Source organism: Caretta caretta, chromosome 23 (assembly GCF_965140235.1).
Source record: "Caretta caretta isolate rCarCar2 chromosome 23, rCarCar1.hap1, whole genome shotgun sequence".
Lineage (NCBI taxonomy): Eukaryota > Metazoa > Chordata > Testudines > Cheloniidae > Caretta > Caretta caretta.
The window spans coordinates 3,359,727-3,381,645 of record NC_134228.1 but is presented as its reverse complement, the minus strand read 5'-3'; the positions used below and the strand labels follow the sequence as shown (position 1 = coordinate 3,381,645).

The 21,919-nt window shown below is 46.8% G+C and overlaps 1 protein-coding gene across 5 annotated transcripts in view; it reads right to left on the bottom strand.

The window, feature by feature from the left end:
* The window catches only part of PAK4 (p21 (RAC1) activated kinase 4), a 92,887-nt gene that overhangs the window by 42,274 nt on the left and 28,694 nt on the right, over nt 1–21,919 (bottom strand). Inside the window, exon 1 of one of the 5 annotated variants that reach the window (XM_048832943.2) lies at nt 8,302–8,542. The exons of 3 other annotated variants lie outside the window; for them this stretch is intronic. Coding sequence is in view for 1 of the 2 variants with exons in the window: in XM_048832941.2 (XP_048688898.1) it covers nt 2,551–2,575 (25 nt within the window). In the remaining variant the exon portion in view is untranslated. Of the gene's footprint in view, nt 1–2,550; nt 2,635–8,301; nt 8,543–21,919 lie in introns of those variants that run through there. One more of the 5 variants, XM_048832941.2, reaches the window with a different exon arrangement.

The window sequence follows — 21,919 nt, the reverse complement described above, 5'->3', positions numbered from 1 at the left end:
AGCAGCTGGGATCCCCAGGTGGTCTTCCATTCAAGTACTAGTCAGGCCCAGGACTGGATCAGGTCCTTAAAGCTTTTAGAGTGAAGTCAGTGGTGGTGAAAGATGCGAGATGGAGACTTCTGGAAACTGAGGCCACATCTACACTGTGGGTGCTCTAGTGTAGCCTCTTCCTACAGCAACAGAAGGGGTTTTCCAGTCGCAACAATTAATCCAGCTTTCCGAGCAGCGGTAGCTGGGTTGACCTAAGAATTCTTCCATTGACCTACACTGGGGGGTTAGGTCATCTTAACTATGGCGCTCAGGAGTGTGAATCTCTCACTGTTGTTATTATAGGTATCTAGCTGGATCTAAATTTTACGCATAGACCAGGCCTAAGGATGGAATTTTCAAAGGCCCCTAGGGAGTTAGGCAGCTGAATCTGCAGTTGAAAAATCCCAGTCTAATATTATTGTTTATTATTTGTATTCGTGAAGCACCTAGGCATAGATTAGGAACTCGTTGTACTAGACACTGCACAGAAAGTCCTTCTAAGCCACACAACACGTATAATCCAGGCAGCCGCACGGCAAACCTCCCCTCTGGCCAAGTGCCTCACCCATGACCTGGAAGGACAAATGGTGACAGTATTTCCATCCCCATGACCCCGGTGCAGAGCCTGCCAAGAATGATGCTGGCACCTGTCCACAAGGATTAACACTGAATGCTGCCAGCTCACATAAACCATTGAACAACCAGGTTGTTCGGGTGACTACAGACCTGTTCTGGATTTGCAGGTCACCAGTTCAAAAAGTTCTTTACCCATTAGCAGTCCCCACAGCTAGCCAGACCCCTCATCACGACAGAAATAGCAGCAATCCTTACGCTGCTTGTTGATCCCAACAATTCTAGAGACACTATGTATTAATCTGATTAGGGGAGGCTTCGCAGCTGGATCTGAGCGGACGCACAGCGCTCCTGACTTAATAGTCCCTTGCACTTTATATCAAGGGGAGCAGTGTAAGACTGAAGCCTATCACTGGGTAAAATTCCCAGTGCCCTGACCAGGTGACAACTTTGGAAATCTGCAAATTGATGTAAGTGTGTCTAACTCGCCCGAAAACAAAATGGCAAAAATCTGAAAGCGAAGAAGATTTAATTTTTTTTTTAAAATGAGGAGTCCGGTGGCACCTTAAAGACTAACAAATTTACTTGGGCATAAGCTTTCGTGGGTAAAAAACCCACTTCTTCAGAGGTGGGCTCCTCGTTATTTTTGTGGATACAGACTAACACGGCTACCCCTCTGATACTTCAAACATTAAGCCCTTCAAGGTTTTTAACATCAAAAAAAGTGCCCTCTACCCTTTTCTCTCTGTACCTTTGCAGAACACTTCATATCCTATAATAATCCTTCAGTTTATCGTGGTCGCATAAGGACTAGTTTTACGTTAGCGGAGCAGCTAATTGAGATAATCCCGACAGACCATCATCACACCAGCAGCGGTTTGGATGGCAAGATTTCTCCCCCTATGCAGCACCAAAGTGGGGTCCAACCCTGATGCAACATCTGGAGCCTGACAGCAGGGGGAAAAAAACCAGTTTGTCGATAAAAGCAGCCAACACAGCAGAAACACAAACTGCTAACACAGAGATCAAGAACATGGGAGCAGACTATTAAAACAAACAAAAGGAAGCCTGGCAGTTTGGGCCACTCCCTGTTTGTTTGGGGGTTTGTTTGTTTGTTTGTTTGTTTGAAGCAATTTGTTTCTCAAAGTGCTAAATGAGAATTGGTCCTGCTTTGAGCAGGGGGTTGGACTAGATGACCTTCTGGGGTCCCTTCCAACCCTGATATTCTATGATTCTATGATTCTATGAGAGAACAAATGGAGACTGATGCCTCATGAAACAGCCACATTCTTCTTTCCCCCATCCAGATATTGGCTGGTCTGGAAAGGCCCATGAGATCCATAATTTCCATGGAACGGAGAAGCTCTACACAAAGCATGGGAGGGGGAAGAGAGCCCGATCCGTCTCTGAAGGCTGACAGAGCTCCCCCCAAAAAACCCTCTTCATATTACAGCACCTACCAACAAAGTGTGTGCCATAGATACCTCTCCACTGACTTCACCCCAGCCGATCGGCTCTTGTTCCGCTAACTAATGCTGAAATATTTAAACAGACTTAAATTCTGTCACATCGCAAAGATGCAGTATGCCTGGCTGTACTTCGTCTCTCTCGTTTGTTTGGAGTTCCCCCACATCTCAGTCCCCGTTTACCTCCACTAACAAAAATCAGAATACATCTGGCCATCATAGATACAACCACTAGGATACCAGGCCTTAGAGATGTGTACTCAGAGCAAACTCCTTTGAAATAGGAGGCAGCCAGAAAGGATCACAGAGCATTTACTTGTGCAATTTACAAGGCCCCCAAGCTACATTAGAAGAAACATGCAGGTGAAAGTAGATTACACAGAAAATCCCATCCTTGAAATCAAGCTAGAAGCTTTGGGTATTGCGGCAGAAGACCCAGTTACACAGGGAAAAGGCAAAGATGCATTCAAAAGAAACTTACAAGCCCATTCTTCCTGGGACTTCATCTCCACCCGGGGATTGCAGGAGACTGTGTGGCAGCCACAGGGAGCAACTTCAAACACATATGTTCCTTATTTATTACTTTTAGGCCCCTCCTCCTCAGTGTCTCATTGCACCTCCTTCCACAGAAGCCAGTTGGTCGGTTTGAAGCTTCCTCCCGCCTTCCCAGACGGAATTGCATTCCAGCATCAACCAGCTGGCCTGCCCACTTGCTCCTCCCAGGCCAGGAGTCAGATCCCGCCCACACTATTCTTGAATTCCAGCACTTAGCCTTACCGACTTCCCACGGGGACCTGCTTCTGCTAGTGTCACTGGAAACTTTTCCAGTCCCACAACCAAAAGGTAAGGTACCAAGACTGAAAAAATCCACCATACAAAAACAGAGGCTTTCTATTGCGTCTCAACTCCGTAAACCCCATACGGATACAATCCATTTCCCCCTTATCACTGAAATGCAGCCATCTCTTGGGTGGAACGTGAGAGCTGCTTCACAGCAAACAGCAGCTTACACAATAGCTTAGAAGAGGAAGTGAATAAGCCTGTAGCCTAATAAAGTTGCAAGGGATTTGTGAGTAAGTGGAATTACATACATTTGAATTCACACAGGAGTCAAATGATACTCTGCACTTTTATAACACCCTTGTCAGAGGATCTCCAAGAGCTTTATATACTTAATGCATTAATGCCTACCCCGGGGCTGCTAAGACAAGTATTACCCCTCTCTTTGCATCTAGGGAAATGGAGGAACAGAGCTAATAAGTGACTTGCCCAGGTCATACAGGGAATCCGGGAAGAAGCCAGGAACAATACACAGATCTCCTAAACTAAGCCCTGGGCTATCAAGAGAGTGTTCCCTGCTCTTGCCAAAAATGCCATCGGACCTTTAGTGACCACAAAAGGAGAACGGCCTCTTTTTCACATCCAGCGCAAGGCACAAGCTGTCAAATTGATCCTTTGGGACAGAGTTCTGGACTCACGGGGTGTGACTGACACTTTTATTCACCCAAACATGGAGCGGTTCCTCACCTGATCCCTCCCTTGAAGTGGGAAGGCATCAGTGGCTGCTTGTGTATTTCCGGCACCTGGACAGACCCTCCTTCCTAACCAGCAAGAACTTTCTTAATCTTGGAGATTTCCATTACCAACCCCCACATCCTTTAATGAATCTCAAAGCCATCTGGTATTCATGGAGCACAGAGCAAGCCGAGCTGGTATTTCTGGAGTACCGGGAACATCTTTCCCCACACGGATGCCTCTACCTCCATCCAGTTTCTTTGCAGGGAGTAGCATATACTGCCCCTTCGTTGACTGTAAACTCTTTGGGGCAGGGACAGTCTATTACTCTGTGTACAGCACCAAGCACTAGAGGGCCCCAATCTTGGCTCGCCCTAGGCTCTACCATAATAGACATAAGGATTAATAAAAACAGCAATGGGAGACAACCTCTGTGCATCCAATCCTTGATTTTCATGATATCCTTTTGTCCTATTAAAGAGCCCCAAATTTAACTGAGCTCCAGCCCTCACCCTCAAGTCATTCTCTTTACAGAGACCCGGCATCCACAGACACTAGTCACCGACCTGGTTTACTGGCTCAGCGAAATCTGGGCTAACGGCCCACTGCTGACTATAGTCACCTGTGCAAATGACTAGTAAAAGCTTCAATACCCACAACTATGCCTCCCTATTAGTCACACTGGTTTTATGTGGTCAGCTTTTGTAACACTCAGGAAAACTCCCTTCCTTCTGCAGGGCATTAACAGTTTCACACCACTTCCACCTAATGACTCAGTATCACAAGTTTCAGACTCTAACTAGGCACTGAATGAAGTGGAATCACCTCACACCCTCCTTTCACTTCCCCAAGAGAGTTTCTTGCTACAAACTTTGGTCAAGTTTCTCTTTACAAGCAGAAACCTTCCTAAACAAATGGCACAGCTACCCGGACTGAAAACTTGGGTCATAAGGATTTCCACAGGAGACGAAGAGGCTCAGCACAAGCAGGATCTGACCCTTATTGAGGAAAAAGCAGGAATTCACTATCCTTTTGGGCCAGCATTTTCAAAAGCACTGGGGTTTGGCTTAAGCCTGCTTCCAATGAAGTAAATGGGAGTTTACTAGAGATGTATTTTTACATATATACATGAAATATTAGTATATTACCACCACCACCACGCTCGTACACAGGGCTTTTCATCAGCATCTCTCTTAAGAGCCATAAGATAAGGTACTGCCATCCGATTATTCAACCTTGGAATAAGCGCTCCCCTTGCAAATTTCTACCTCATGTTTTTTCTAAAACATTATGTTTTAGGAGTTATTTGGGGCAAATGCGATAGCCACAATGGTCCCTTCTGGCCTTGGAATCTATGAATCCATGGTGATTTTTGGAAAAGGCAAGGGAAAAGGTTAGCTTTGCCACCATCAAGTAGATTTTGTACCTCAACGGCTGAACTTTCATGATCGTTTTGCCCAACTGGTCTAAACTTTCCCCTACCCTGCCAAGAAGCCAGCTTTCCCCTTGCTGTTCCCCGCTCACTGCTAGATACCAAACTGTGCTCCAGTTAGAGCTACATTCCGCAGCCTGCTGTCCTAATGCAGGTCACATTCCCTTTATCTCTCTGCCTTGTTTAATTAGTCAGCCATTAACCAACACTTTTAGCAGCCCTGGATAAATAACACACCAGCCAGAGCACGCCTTCCTGCCAGCATACACCCAAGAGTTAAGAGTTTTGCCCCTGGCTAAGAGTTTACCACCACCTTCACCGAAAAAATAAAAAGATCAAGAGGCAGAGAGAGTTTGATTGCAAGAAAAACAGTGGATTGACAAAAAAACTTGGTTCTTCAGGATCAGATATAACCCAGAAACAGGCTGCTTTGGGGTTTTATACATTGGTAGGTACGTTTTCTGCTATAAGTACGGACAAATTATAAATAGATCAACATGAAGCTCAAAAAACGACTCCAAAAACAGATCTGTATTATCCTGATTAAGGCACACTGGTCAGAGTAAGTTCTCGCTCCCCCCGACCCTCTACAAAAAGGAAACAAAAAAAAAAAACAGTGTTATGCAATTTGCACGCTTACCTCTGTTTTTAAACCCATTCTGTTTTCTGAAAAGAACATCGGAGCTCAATGGTGTAGTAGTTTAAAAAAAAAGGGGGGGGGGAGTAAGCTAACCTAAACTAAACCTCGTGTGCCCCAAATGAGAAGTAGGTAAATTCAGTTTACTTGTGACTACACTACTGCTGCTTCTCATGGCTGTGAAAAGGAGTTCTTTGTATTGTGGTAACGTCCAAGAGATGATCATGGACCAGAGCCCCATTGCGGTAGGCACCATACAAACACAGAACAAAAAGACCAACAATCGCTGCCCCACTGAGCTTACCAAGAAATCCTACCAGGCACAATATCAGGTCAGCTGAACCAGCGATAGACAGAAGGTGCCTCAGAGAAGACAAAGCTCCAGCGGCCAGAGCTAGCTGTAGTTAAACCTGTGGAGAAGTCTGTCTAATTAAATGTTATACAAAAAACACACCAAAAAGACCTCCAGAACCTTGTCCACGCTATGGCTCTCAGCTAAACCGGTAGGAAACCCTTTGTAAGTTTCTCTACACAAAGTCAACGTGTGTTACGCTTGCAGTGATAAGACCGAATAGCAAGGACAAAGAAGGTTCACTGAAATCATGTCAAAATAAAAAATTAAGTTATATCAGAGGCACATACCACCTCCCCACCTCCCTTCTACCAAAAGCTGAAGAGGAAAACATACACAATGCGGCCTTGTTAGCATTTGACTGTCACTCTGGGGACCTGAGTTCCGTTCCCAGTGGTTCTACTGGCTTGCTGGGTGATGTTGGGCAAGTCACTTCACCCCTCAGTGCCTCAGTTTCCCCATTTGTAAGATTGGGATAACGGTATCGGCCTCCTTTGCAAAGCACTTTGAAATCTGCTGATGAAAAGTGCTATAAAAGCTATGCATTATCAACAATTTAACTAAATCTTAAACACCCATCAACGCAGCTGTCCAAAAGCCCTGGCATCCAAGTCCTTGCAAGACTGTCACTACATTGAGGGTTATTTTGAAGATTCAGGACCCATCCTACAGTCCTTAAGCAGCTAATCCAGGGGTTCTCAAACTGGGGGTCATGAGGTTATTACATGGGGGGGTCACGAGCGGTCAGCCTCCACCCCGAACCCCGCTTTGCATCCAGCATTTATAATGGTGTTAAAATATATAAAAACATTTTTTTTAATTTATGAGGGGGGGTTGCACTCAGCGGCTTGCTGTGTGAAAGGGTTCACCAGTACAAAAGTTTGAGAACCACTGAGCTAATCAGTTCTGAGACACGGCCTTCTGTAAACCAACTGTCCGCAGAGTAAAACTGGGATGACACTTCAAACAGGCCACCCCCTTTCCCTGATCTGAGAGTCAGCAACATTTTATTTCAAAACCATGTTTAGAAGGGAAAGTTATTTCTTCACAGAGCAGCAAGGTAATTCAGGGCAAACCACAACATATCAACCTTATATGAAGAGGCTGCATAAGAATATTTAATAACCACAGAAGGAGTTTGGCATGAAAAAGATCTACCCAGTTGTCTTGAGTTTGCTCCAAATATCAGTCTACTTAAGTTCAATGCATTCAAACTGTATTATGCTGCAGGCAAAAAAATATTTTTTCTGGAGAGTAATGACAAAAATGAAAGAAAAGGAGTACTTGTGGCACCTTAGAGACTAACCAATTTATTCGAGCATAAGCTTTCGTGAGCTACAGCTCACTTCATCAGCTGTAGCTCACAAAAGCTTATGCGCAAATAAATTGGTTAGTCTCTAAGCTGCCACAAGTACTCCTTTTCTTTTTGTGAATACAGGCAAAAATGAAGGGTCTCAGAACAAAGATAACCACACTTTGGTCATCTGTAGTCTTTCATCCAAGGATCTCAAAGCCCCCTTTTCACAAATTTCACCCAATGCTCCCAAAACATACCACTCCCAAAACTCCTCTTCTCTGTTGATCCCAAAGATCACCATCAACTGATGGTGATAGGCTGATGTTTTGTGACATCCACATAAAAAAAAATCTGATCCCAAGAACAGTCACTAAATTTTTCCCATCATTGACTCAGACATACGAACAAGCCTTCCTATACAATCATCCTAAAAGCAGGTTGCAGCTGGAACTGAATGCAGTGTGCATACTGGAGGGTTCATTTTTAAAGTTCAAACGCTTGCCCTGTATCAGACAGTCAGCTCTTGTTTTACCTCTGCTGTTGAGGAGGGGACACGAAAGGGAAAACTTTCCCCAGCCATCCCCAATTTTATCAGGGATAACAAAAAAAAAAACGCAAACACCTGGGCAGCTCAGATTGTCACAAAAGTAAGGCACAGGTGGGTTTTTGTTTTGTTCTTTTTTTTACTTTAGCGTGGAAGAAAACGGAACCCGCACCCACATCCCAGACAGGAAATATATTCTGCAGAAAAAAGGGACAGATACAAATGCCATATTCCCTTTGGAAAGTCCCCCACCCACCTCCCAAAAGCCAGCTTGTTAACAGGTGTCCATTTCTCCTGTCTTCAAGGCGGGGAGACTCTCCTTGTTCTTCCAAGCTTTTGAAACACGGCCGCCCCCAGCTCCAATCAGGCAGGAGACAGTTCAGAGTCAACTCTCCCTTCCAAAAAACGCCCTGTGTTGAACTCAGCATAAAGCAACCAGGCAGCAAACCACTCACCTTCACCATCCTTCTGCTAACGAGCCGGGGGCGCAGGAAGAGCCCTAACTCAGAGTACAGGAAAAAATAATGCCGGGGGGAAAAAAAGGTTGATAAAAATAACCAATTCCTCCCCCCCCTCCAGAGGGGATTAGATTTCCTTCTTTGCTCTGTTCCTTGATAGAGAAGGAGGCTTGTGGTTTAGTCGCTAACTCAGCTGCTCCTGACCTCAGCTTGCTTGCATGCATGGCGTCAGTTTCAGCAAGACCCAGATTTCTGACGTTGCTAACTGTGAGGCGCCTCCCCCCACATCAGTGGCAATTGGTCTGCACTGGGGATCAGGGAGTGTGTATGGTGGGGGGGGTAGGGCATAGCACCACCTACTTCTTGGCAAGCGAGCTGCTGCATTGGGAGTAGAGGACAGGGAAGGAGCAGCTGGGATTGTGTTTCTCTGCTAGACCTTAGGGGTTGTGTGTGTTCCGATTTATGAGAGAGGAGGTGGATGAGATAATCTCTTTTATTAGACCAACTTTCGGTATTTAATAGCGCACCCATCACGACAAGAGCTGGTGTAATGAGTCAGCCAAGACCAATGTTCCCTCTAATTTTTGAGGGACCGTGTGTGCAAAAAATTTCTTCTGTGCAAATTTTTGGGTTTCTGTGCAAATTTCTGTGCGTGCGGTGTTTCACCGTGTGCATGGGGTTTAGGATCTGTGTGCGTGGGCACACGCGCACAGCTTAGAGGGAACAGTGGTCAAGATCAGCCCCTCAAGCCACCTTTTCAACCCAAAGACACCCACCCCAAGTGGCAGCCCTGCCTGCCTGCCTGTGTGTACTCTGTTTGGTCAGTTTCTAGTCTAAGTCTTTCGCAGACCCCTTCAACAGCATCCATGGACCCCCCCCTGAGGTCTGTGACCACAGGTTGTCAGCCACTGCTGTGGGAGCAATCATGCACAAACAAAAAGTGAGAAGACTTAGATGTGATCTGATCCTCCACCTCACCCCCACCCCAAATCCCTCTAATGGTAGAGCTCCCCAGTTACCTCTAGCTCTCCTACCTAACAAGATTTTATTAAAAGAAGCCACAGGTATTATATTTAACCCACCTCACCCCTTTCGTCCAGTCACACAGTTACATGATATGATCTGTGTGCGCACAGAGTGTGTGGAATGGGGTTTTATTAACACGGTATTTCCTCCAGTCCCTCACCCCCCACAGGTTCTCACTTTCCACTCTTATTCTGCAGTCCCACCCCCTCTTATCAGAGGAGAGGAATGGGCAGCTCCCCATAGCAACGAAATAAGAGTGCCTATTTCTCAGCCCAGGGAGTCTGTTCCCTGCAATGGACACAATGAAACCGGACTTTCCTTCCCTTCCTCATCTTGCAGTTACACTTCACCAGGCTGCCAGCAACAGAAACTGAACCTAAGGCAAAAAAATCAGAGAACTAGAGTAGCATTAACTCCTTCGCACAAGGAACCAGAGTGCAAAGGGAGACTGGCTTCCAATACCAACGACAACCCGCGTAACTGAACGCCAGCCACCTCTCAAAATTGGAAACTCTCCCTTCAGGTTAACAGAAAACAAAACGAAAAGGAGTACTTGTGGCACCTTAGAGACTAACCAATTTATTTGAGCATGAGCTTTCGTGAGCTGTAGCTCACGAAAGCTCATGCTCAAATAAATTGGTTAGTCTCTAAGGTGCCACAAGTCCTCCTTTTCTTTTTGCGAATACAGACTAACACGGCTGTTCCTCTGAAACCTGTCAGAAAACAAAACAAGTCACGTTTTATCTCAGGCCTCGACAACCTTCCTACATGTTCCAGGCATTAATTACGGTCACTTTACTATGCAATAACCTGACAGGTAGCAATTTAACAGGGTTTTTAAACAAAAAAAAACCCTAACTATCTGGGACTGAAAGCACATCCAGATCTGGCAGAAATCAGGAAGAGTGATAGCTTAATAAAATAAAAAGGTCAGCTGGACTCCCACATCCCCCTGTCCGCTAGATTTGGAAGGGCAAGGGTTAAAAAGCAAAGCCAACAAGAACTGGAGCAAGAACCCAAGAAGATTTGAGCCTGCAGCCAATGAAACAGCAACGTTTGAAACAAAGCAGCCAGTCAAGTGCTCCAGTCAGTGGATCAGGATCAAAAGAGGAGGAAGGAGGGAGGGAAGAGGATAGGGCAACCCAATGTAGGGTCAGCTTGAAAACACAAAAGGGGAAAAATTCCTCCAGGAAAAGCTGGCAGGTTCCCCCCACCAGCACCGCAAGCAGCTGCTCGCCCAAGAGCTGTCACTAGTGGGGTATTTCCCTACTCAGCAAATGGACCCCCATAACAACTGGCTTACAAAAACAGCAATTCTAAAGGACCTTCCCCTTCCCGCCCCCCCCCCCCCCCGAGCAATAAACTCAGCAGCCACACAGGTCAGTCCTTGACACTTTTACAAAACCAACCCTGTGGCACCTCTACCACTTTTCACCTGATCTCAAAAGACTTTATCAGCATCAATCATTAAAGCCTCGTAACACCCACAGAGAGGGATTTTAGATATTTGAGAGAAAGGGAAACTGAGCCACACAACTGCAAAGTGGTTTGTCCCTTCCATACTAGTATCTATGAATACCTATCTTATTCAGTACCCTAAGAAATCAGAGGATGGTCTGGGAACAGAAGCCAGAAACCCCAGTTTGATTCAGAGCAAGGGGTTCCCAAATAGTCTACGCAGCAATGTTCCAAACCCTTGCTATTTTATGCATTTTTCCCTCAATGCCCCAGCTCCTGGAGTGCCTAAGAATCACAGCTTTCACCGGGATGGGGGGGGGGGAGAGAGAACAACCAAGCAACCCTCATGGTTAAAGAGCAAAGCTTGAAAAACCTGACCCCTAGAGACCTCAACACCAGAAAGCAAAGAGCAAACAAAATCAAGCCAAGTAAATTAAGTCAGACCCGTGAGATTTGAACACATGGGGGATTGGCAGTACCGCTCCAGCAGCCTGGACCACCACACATTAGTACGAGATTATTCCATGGCCAACCGCCTTCCTGTACAGGACAGCAGACTCCCTGTGCCTCTACTCAGGAGCATAATATCCCTGTTGCAATTACTGCACTTGCTTCCATGGAAGGATGTCTATTGATTTTTAGGTTTGTAAAAGACACCACTGCCAAATTGCTCTTTTTATAGCACTTTTAATCCATAGGTCTCAGGGTGCTTTAAACAGGAGTCAAGTACCATCACCTTAATTTTACAGATGGGGAAACTGAGGCACAGAAAAGGGAAGTGACTTGCCCAAGGTCACCCAGCAGGTCTGTGGCACAGCCATGAACAGAACCTATGTCTCCTGGGTCCCAGTCCAATGCTCGATCCGGTAGGCAACACGACCGCTTGGGACCCCACAACCAGCCAGTATCACCAGGGAGCTTGGTTTGGAAACCTCTGGATTAGAGCATACTCCTTTCTTTCCTCAGGGGGTTCAACTCTCCCTTAGATCTGGTCTACACTTACAAGTTTTGCTGGCATAGCTGTTGGTTAGGTGTGCTATCCTTTGCTGATAAAGTCATGCAGGCAACTACCTTAGTGTAGACAAAGTTATACCAGCATTGAAATCCTCACCAGTGTAAACGGAATCTAAACTAAGAGGGTTTGCTGACATAGCTAAGTGTAAACAAGGCCTTAATGAAGCTCTACACAGATTTTAGCTTATGATCTTAAAATAAGAAAAAGATGGAACCCAAAGTTAAGATGCTTAAATGATAAAACCTAGGCCAGATTACCAACAAAGTGAATTAAACCCCCTCCAAAAACCAGGAAATTTAGAGCCCATATTTAATAAACTTGCCTAACACTTGGCCTTTGATCTCATGGTTGTCTAAAGCTTCTTTCTGCCCATCTGTCCTTGGCACACAGGAAGTAAACCAAGAATGACATTGTCTGCCACTCTAATTGGCCAATCCTATGAGGTGGTGAGTACCCTGTTTCCATTGATTTAGGGGGGACAGGGAGGCTAAAACTGCTTGAGTCCTTACCAGGTCTGGCTCTAAGCCTATATGCAAGGCTTCCAATATTAAAATGTTTCAATGTTATGAGGTCTGTGTCCATATTCAGTTTTTTTTTTGTTGGGTTGTTTTGTTTTTTTAAATGTTTGAGCTAACAGGAAATGCCCCTGGATTGGCCCAATTAGCTGGTGTATCCTGTAAACAAAACCTGGACATTTCTTTAGCACCGCAAATTCATTGTGTTCATCTGTGCAAGCCATCCATGTAGCTAAACACATCTGAGAGAATCACTGCAATATGCAGGAGTTTAAGCTTTCAATTCCCCACCCTCCCTCAAATGCATTAGAAAGTCCAGAAAAGGGGTGGGAATGGCAGCACTGAGGTCTTATCAGCACAAAATGAACTCTAAGGAAATCCTGAACAGCAAACCCAGCAGGACTGTTTCAGTACAAATGTGAAAAAAAGTCTTATTCAGTGGTGCTCCAGTCCCATCTCAACAACAAAAATGACATTTTTAAGGCAGCTTAAATCAGACAATTGCATTTGATAAACTGAAAATAAAGCGTATTTTGAATACTAGACAACATCCAAAACTTGTAGCCTACAAGGGCTGGATCTTTTTATGTTAAAAAAGAACAAAAAAAACCCCAGAAGTTTGTTGTTGTTTTTTTTTTAAATGGGGAACATGTATTTAGGCAAATTAATCATCTGTCATGATTTGCAAGTTGACAGTTCCCTTCCCATTTATGTTAATTTTCCTCTTATTATATTTTGATCCATCAACAGCCACACCACCACTGGACTGTTTAACTGTTACTTGGAAGCATTCCCAGAATCACACTGGAAAGATGGGAGGGATCCAAGAAAAATCATTTTCCAATGAAAGCCAAAACTCCTGCACTTCAAGAGCGAGAGGGAAAACAACCCACTATGAGCCAATCTAGTCTGGCATTACTTGTGGAGCTTGAGAGACTTAAAAGCCAGGGACATTTGAACAGGTTATTTTTGAGAGAGCATCTCCCGGCAGGATGAGGTGTAAGGAAGACGTGCTTAAGCTCTAGCAGTCTCCGAATACTCCAAGAATGAACGTGTATTTCAGGAAGGCTGCTGGCACTGTACAAGCAGGGATCTAGAAGTGTCAGGAAAGCAAGGGGACATCGATCCCTTTCTTATCTAGGTTACAAAATCAAATGCAGCAAGGATCAGCAGGGACTGGAAGTTGTTGCAGTCTAATGGCTGTTCATATGCAGACATGAAGGAAACAGGTGGGTTTGGGCCTATTTCTTAAATGACAGGTGTCCATTGTCCATAAGAATACGTATACTGCAGCTGGGAGCTGTCATTCCCAGCTCAGGTAGATGTACACACTACTCAAGAGAAGCACGACAAGTAACAGGGATGGCCACAGCGCCACAGGCTAGCCACCCAAGCACAACCTCTCCCAAGATCCAACTTACATCCCTGGCTGGCTAGCCCAAAGCCACCATTAGAAAGGACCCTTCTGCTGGCGCTCTCAGGAGAAAGAGACCTAAGCTGAAAGGCACAGGGAGGGGGACCACCTGTGTTCAGCACTTAAGTATGCTGGTGTGTACACAGGAGGGACACTTGCATGACCACTGCCCCAGCACCGGCTGTGTTTAGGAACACACTCGGAGAATTCCCTTTTACGTCTTAACAAGGGGCGGGAGAGGAAACAGGGGCACAAAGAGGGAAAGTGCCTTGCCCGTGGTCAGACAGCCGGTAAGCCGCAGAACTAGGGAGAGAATTGACCTAGTCCAGTGTCCTACTCGCTAATAATGTATAAAAACATCACCAGCATGGCTTAATCAGACTCCACTTTACTCTCACCCCGCTAATGATGCGTTTTGCAAATCAGAACTATATACGTCAGTCCAAAGAGAATGCAGATATTATAAAGATTCCATACTTTCTGTGCCGCAAGATAGCACGTGTCTACACTAACTTTTGACAGTAAAACGTTTTTTCCCCCCAACACTCCCGACTGATAGAAGTACCGGTGTGGACAGACCAATACTGGCATGGGATGCTCTCCCGCGGACGTAGCGACCGCCGCTCGTTGGGGGTGGTCTAATTGAGCGGCTACACGGAAGACCTTACAGTGGCACAGATGCAGCGGTACAGCTGTGCGGTCTCTAGTGTAGACACAGCCTTAGTCTTGGGACCACAATTTATGTAACGATCGTAATATCATTTGGCCTCAGCCTGGGGTTGCTAATAAGGCTCGTTATCTCAGACTCTGCTCCTCACATACAAAGCTTTGCGGTCTTGATTTTTTATTAATATGATCCTTTGCTAAAGTCTTTCCTACCAAGTGGTACGTGTTTGCTTTGTAATTGCAGAGATTGATAACTGACTAGTCGGCTTCTTAATCAGACAGTCTGCATATCGGCTGGTAAATTCTGGCCTTAACGTTAGCTGGTTTTTTAAACTTGGTGTTCAAACCAACACTAGATGCCCTCATTAGAGTCAAAGCCCCAATCCATTGCTCCCTCCCTTGCCTTCAATTACATTCATCAGCAAATATTTGAGTTGTGAGGGCCATGGCAGCCATGAGGACACTTCCAGCAGCAGGGTGTCCCTTAGCATCACAATGGCTCAGTACTCGTGGAGAAATAGCTGCTGGCAATTCAGTAGAAGCCTGGTATTTCTTTGGGTATCTCCCATCCCAGGAGCGCCCGCACCTATCCTGGCTAAGATCCAAGCCATAGACAGATAAACTTGGGAACAAAGAGATGGAAGCGGAGCTAGGAACTCCAAGAATTCAAGAGCCTGCGCTCCGGTTGTGCCATGATACACCAAGGAGACCCATCGTCACAGAAGTTTCTGTGAGGAGAAGGCATTCAGATTTTGCAGGTGTTCATAAGTGTGGGCTAGTGGCTACAGCAATTAACTGGCAATTGTCTCAAAGGGTGCACAGTGGAGACCTAAATGATGCATCACAATGTCAAAGGATTACCGTTTAAGTGATCCTCCCAGATAATTTCACAACCCAATATCCCCAGGCAGGAAGTGAAAAAAGGGGGCACAGGTAGCCACCAGCATTTTGACCACCATGCTGCTCAAAGCAGATCTACACAACATTGCAGCAGCGCTGCCCTTGGCAATTCACTTCGTCTCTTTGCCTTCATTTCCCTTCTGTAAAATTGCTTCTGGTAAATATTTATATTAGGGTAGCAGCCAAAGGCTGCAATTGGGATGAAGAGAATACTCCCCCCGCCCCCAATCTCAAAGGGGGCTAGTGAGGTTTCACGTTTGTGAAGTGCTTTGAGATCCTTTGATGGAAAGTGCTACTATGCACGAGGGCATTACGGTAGGGACCGGCGAGCGCTTAGCTCAGCGCAGAGCCAGCAGCATTCAGATCTGTCCGTGCGAGCTTACAACAGGCCATGCACCATATAACTCATATGGATGCTCCCCATGTTGCCAGCGGAGGTTGAGCAATCTATGGGTCCCTATACAGCCATGATGTCCCACATGAGAATACAACCCTGACTGAAGAGGTCATCAGTCTCGCACGAGGAGACATTAATGCCATCGTTCGTGCCCCAAGAGCGTTGGGAATATGCTTGCACAGAACTTTTGTGCACAAGAGCCTGCTGATTTCGACAAGCTGGAGCCTGTAGCAAGTATGCTTCTAACTCTCTCCAAAGACGCATGCAGACCTGGGGATGTATTTTAAAAAAAAGCTTTACTTTATCAGCAGCCAGAAACAGCAATCGAATCCTCCGTGGACAAATCTAAAGGGAAAATGACTTCAGGAGGACTTACGAGTTTTAAAAAAAAACAAACAAACAGGACAATAAATTAATTTAGGCTCGGTACTTGGCCTCCTTTGACATGGGGCGGAAGTGAACATCATGTGGCATATGGCCAAAGGGGCAGGGCATCAGGAGTTTCCAGGTTCCTATCTCAGCTCTCTTCCTGACTCGTTGCAACACCTCCTCTGTGTCTCATTTTCCCCCGCTGAAAACCATAGCGCTGCCTTACCTACTCCAAGTCCTAGTTATACTGAAGCATGGTCTATACCGACCCGTTTCATTAGCATGGCTACGTCAGAGAGGGGTGATTTTACTGACACAGCTATGCTGGTAGAAGCCCTAGGGTGGATACAGTTATATCAGCATCAAAGTGTTTATACCGGTACAGCTTATGTCGGTTCCCCGAACCAACCTAAGCTGTATCGGCACTTTCACATGGATATAACTGCATCCACACTTGAGGATTTTGCCAGCGTAGAAAAGGCTTGAGAAATCACCCCACTCTGACATAAGACTGCCTAGGGGTGATTTCTAAAAGGCTTGAGAAGGGCATTGCAAGAGACTGGATAGATATTTGCATGCACTTTCAGATCCTCAGATGAAAGGGAAAATATTTTAAAGAGCTACATAAAACGCTACGCTTCGTTAGTCTCATTAGCTCTGGCAAACCACAAACTGACAGCAAAAAGCAACGCTGTACTACGGGGACTTGTAACTGTTAGCACCGTGGCTTATTAACTGAGAGCTTGTTTTGGGGTCATCTGGCAATGTGCACTGATTTCACTTTCCTGTTGCTTTCTGGACAACTAGTCGCTCAGTTTTCCCTGTGGGCAAAGATCATCTACACAGCCTCCTGCTCTGCTAAATAACTAAGCTTCTTGCTGACTCTCAGAAAACACACAAGCCCCTTTCTGGAGTGCTTCGCATTAACACACAGAGTTCCCCCAAGCGATCCGCTCTGATGCAATCCACTGCGGCTGTCTGAATTGTTGGACTGTGTACAGAGACAGGAACTGTTGGGTCTTCCCGAACCTACAGGCTTCCAGAGAATGAGAATGTCACATTTCTTGTTGTGAATCCCCAGTAAAATAGTGGCAGCGAAGAGCCTGTATAAAGTGCACTCAGCTGCACAGCACAGCTCAGATGCTCACACTCCTGGAGCCGAGGAGCGTGCGCGCTGCTCCCTCCTCTATAAAACAGCTCTGGGGAGTAAAGGATTTCACAAGTGACTCACACGCAGATCAAGGACATTGCTTCTGTGTGGGAAACCTGTTCTGATGCTAGCCCTGCCTCTTTTCAAGTCAGGTAACAAAAAGGGGGAGGTACCAAAACCAGAGAAACCCAGGAGTAGAAACCTGCCATTAAGTCTTCACCCTCAATTAAGGCTGAAGAATGACTAAGCAAATCAGCTGGGCCTTTTGGAGCGTGTCCAGACACGTTGGGATAGAGAAAGCCTTTCCTTTTGATTTAGGGCTAGTCTACACTAGAAGCGAGGACCAGTACAGCTGCTCCGCTCTAGCATGTCTGGTGAAGATGCTCTATGCTGACGAGAGAGAGCTCTCCCATCCGCATAATAAATCCACCTCCATGAGAGGCAGTAGCTATGTCAGCGAGAGAAGCTCTCCGGCTGACATAGCGCTGGTCACACCGGCACTTAGGTTGGTGTAACTTACATTTACCCTGGGGGGAATTTTGCACCACTGCGTGTGTGCAGAATTCATGTCCCCCACAGATGTCTTTGCTTCCCTGCAGAAAAGTGAGTTTCTGACAGGGAAGCTGCAGGAGCAGTCACACACCACTCCCTACCAGTACAGGTACATCATTTCAGGCACCCGGAGCAGCTGGTGGAGAGGTAAATCACCATGGGGCTGGGGACACCCCAGCCAGTGGCTCCTACCCTGAGCCAGGATCAGCTGCTAATCCCGGCTGGGCTGGAGGCAGGAAAGGCCGGGACTTCCCTCTTCTCCTGCAAGGGCTGACTGGGGCTGTGTCACACCCAACCCCAGAAACCTCTCCCAGCTGCAGGAAGCTCAGCATCCTTCCCTGCTTCCTGCCCCCACCACTCCTTAGCTGTGGGGGGAGCGGGTCACTGTATGGACAGCTGTTCCCCCATCCACCCAACCCCCGTGCATCTGGACCTCCCATACCCAGACACCCCTGCCAAGCCTCACCTGGTACATCCAGAACCCTCCTAGCCCTCCACACCCAAACCCTGCCCCATCGAACCTCAACCCCTGCATCTGGAGACCCCCTGCACCAAGACCGTCTCCCACTGAGCTCCCTGCACTTAACTCCCAACTCTTGCATCACCAAGCCCCCACATCCAGACCCCCATGCCACTGACCGTCAACTAGCTTCACCCAGACCCCTACCCCATCAAGCCCCACTCCCCCAGCATTCGGAGCCCCTTGCTGAGACCCACACTCCCAGACCCCTCCTCTTGGAAGCCCCTGCAATTCCATTGCCTCTGCACCTGGAAAATGCACCCCACCCCCTGTGAGCCTCTGTGCATCCAGATCCCCCCCCACCTAGATCCCCCACGGAGCGTCTGCACCCAGATTGTCCCATATGGAATCCTCTCACCCTACACCTGGATCCCCTCACCCCCAGAGGCCCTCCACACTTAGATCCTGCCTGGTTGAGCCTGCCCCACACCTGGCGCAGAGGGGCATGCCCCCAGGGTGTTTCTGAGGAAGGCCCAGGCCTTGTGCTACGTCAGGGTCGGGTGCAGCCGCACCGCTAAGTCCGTGTCCCAGGGGGTGTGGGTGCTGCAGGGTGATCTCCCACCTTCGTGCAGCTAGTGGCCTGTGCTCCCCCACTGCCGTGCTGAAGCCACTGCATTTATTTATTGACAAATATTGTGTACAGAATTTTTAATTTTTTGGTGCAGAATTCCCCCAGGAGCATACGTTGCTCAGGGGGCTGGTTTATTCATACTCCTGAGTGATGTAAGTTATCCCAAAGTACATAGTAGTATAGACCTGGCCTTAGACTTCACCTTTCCACATTTATGTCTAACCACACGCCTACGATCTGGTTGTGTTTGTCATAGGGTCACTCAACATTTAAACAATGCTGGTTGAGACAAAGGACTTCCAGTGCCAATTCTTGGTTCTACCACTGACTCACTGTGTGACCTCAGCCAAGTCATCAGACTTCTGGGCTTTTGTTTCCTGTTGTATAAAACAGGATGAATATGGCTCTAACTCAAAGGGCTACTATTTGTAATAAACTTTGAGATCCTTAGATAAAACATGCTAGAAACAGTCAGTATCAACTACCCAAAAGTGTGAGATATTTGGGGAAAAAAGGATTGGAGATCTTCGTGTCTGGTTACTGCATCAGAAAAGCAACTTTCCTCCAGCACTTTCGGATCAGGAGTAATATTTTAACTTGAGAGGTGTCATGCACAGGGAAGTGACTGCCCACCCCGAAAAGCGGTTACTCGCTTTGTGCGGTAACTGTGGTTCTTTGCGATGGGCATCTCTAGGAGCACTCCACACTGGGGGTGCACACCCCTCTCGAGCCCGAGATTGGAGGAGATTTGTCCATTACCAGTACTCACTCGGACTGTGCACGTGCCCTGTGCCCAAGGGTGAAAGTAACTTAAAGGGCTACGTTATACCAGAGTCCTGAGCGGGGGCGTGGCTGTGGCTGCGAGCCCCGGGGCCTTTAAATTACCCCTGCAGCTACCAGTGGCAGAGGCGGCTGGGAGCCCTGGGGCTACCGCAGTGGAGCCCCAGGCCCTTTAAATCGCTGCCCGAGCCCGGCTGCTGGAGCGCTGGGGTAGCTTGCTCAGGACCAAGCGGGTAGGTGCCAAAGGCAGGACTGAGCCATCCGGTACCAGACTGGATGCTCATACTTGCTATCCTAAACACCGAAGTCCTGTTGGAGCCACGTCTCTCCCTCAAGCTCAGGGCTTTTGGGCTCTACCAGCACCTTTAATTCAATAGTAATGAGCCAAGAGGTTGAGGCTGCAGAGACCATAGATCTTGCAATGGGCCTGGGCTTTTTCAGAGCAGGCACCCTGAGATGAGAGACCGTGCTACTCTTTTTTGGAAGTCTTCTCTGAAGCCTCCAACAACCTCCCTTTCTTGAGGGAAGCCTGTGCCAAGGTGAAAGGGGTGCTGGATCTGTCTGGAAAGGAGGTGGGTGGTTGTGGTGGCAGTCTCCTGACCCGAATCAGCAGCTGACCAAAGGGAGCACTCCATCGGAGTTTAATCTCCCTGTTCTTCCTTACCATAGACTTGAGGGCCAGGCAGAAGTTGCACTTCTGACGGACGTGGGACTCTCCCATGGGGACGTTATTCAAAGAAGAATCAGTCATTTCCTAAGAAACAGCCAGACCACCACAGTGTTTGCTCATGTGTGCAAGACCTTGGGGTTTTTTCTGTTTGTTGTTTTTTCGAAGTTTGCAAAGCATACAAGCTTTGCAATTAGGCTGTCAAATCCAGGCTGCTGGCCAACACCTCATGGTAAAAAAATAAAAGCTGTAACACACCTGATCCATTCACAAGCTTTAGAGATAAAGAAAAGTGATTGAGTCACATCTAAACCAGGGGTTTTCAAACTGTGGGTTAGACTTGCTGGGGCCTGGGACCGAAGCCCAAACCCCACTGCCCAGGGCCAAAGCCAAAGCCCAACGGCTTCAGCTCTGACCACCGCCCCCCCCCACCCCTCCTGGCCAAAGGCAGTAGGGCTCAGATGGGCTTAGGCTTTGGTCCCCCTCCTGAGGTCATGCAGTAATTTTTGTTGTCAAAAAGGGGGTCAGGAGTGCATTCTATTTTCCAGCACGCACCCAGACTGCTTTTAAGTGACCTAAGCCTTGGGGCTTCAGCTACTTGCCCTAAGGAAACTACTCTGAACATCTCTCATCTCCCAGGAAATCTTTCCCGATATTTAGCCCGTTTCTTAAAATAGCACTTGACAATACTGCACAGAGGTGGGAAGATTCCTTCCATTCCCTGGAGACACTCAAATATATACCCTGAAGCAGGAGCTCCAATTCCCCTTATCTTGGCTCCCAGAGATAAATATAAATACTGCAGCTGGATATTTTAAAAATGTATTCGCTTCCCCCTGCTTCCCCCAACAGATACACACAAAGCAACCTTGCAAAATTGCATTCCCTCGCTTCACTGAAGCGAGTAATATTTGGGGGTTTCTTCATCATTGTTGTAAAAGCAGGCAACTGGATTTTGTGTCAGCAGTGTACATTTTCATGATAATTTTGCAAGGCTGAAATAAGATACAAGAGTGACACTATCAGTATTAACACGATCAAGTTTTGCATTCCAAGGTCTTTTTATACGTATGGATGAGGCATTAACGCTTTTGCACCAATTTATAAACCATAGATAGCCATATTTATTTATTCATTCATTCATTCATCTTATTTTAAGTGGTTGGCAATCCTCACTGTACAGAGATAAAAGACTGGAGGCACAGGAAGGTAAGGTGGCTTGCCCAAGGTCACAGCATAAGTCAAGGACACAGCTGGGAACAGAATCCAGGATTTCTGACTCCTGTTCCAGGGCTTCTCTCCACTGGGCATTACTACCTCCTTCTCGCAGTGGATTCAGACTCGCTACACCCTGCCTAGAGGAATTTTCCCCTTTTATTTATTCATCGTTTTCTGTCCATTATTTCCAGTCACATGACTCTTTCACATTATTGGACAGCAGTAAAAAAAACAGTCTATTTTCTTTTAATTAATAACGCCTACCTCTTCCCCTTTTAACATCAACCCCCCCCCATTATACCTGAGCAATGTCTCCCCCTCACCCCCCAACTGGCTGATGTAAAATTCCTAATCTTTCGAATACCATGGAACCAGTATTGTAATAGCAGACTAACTA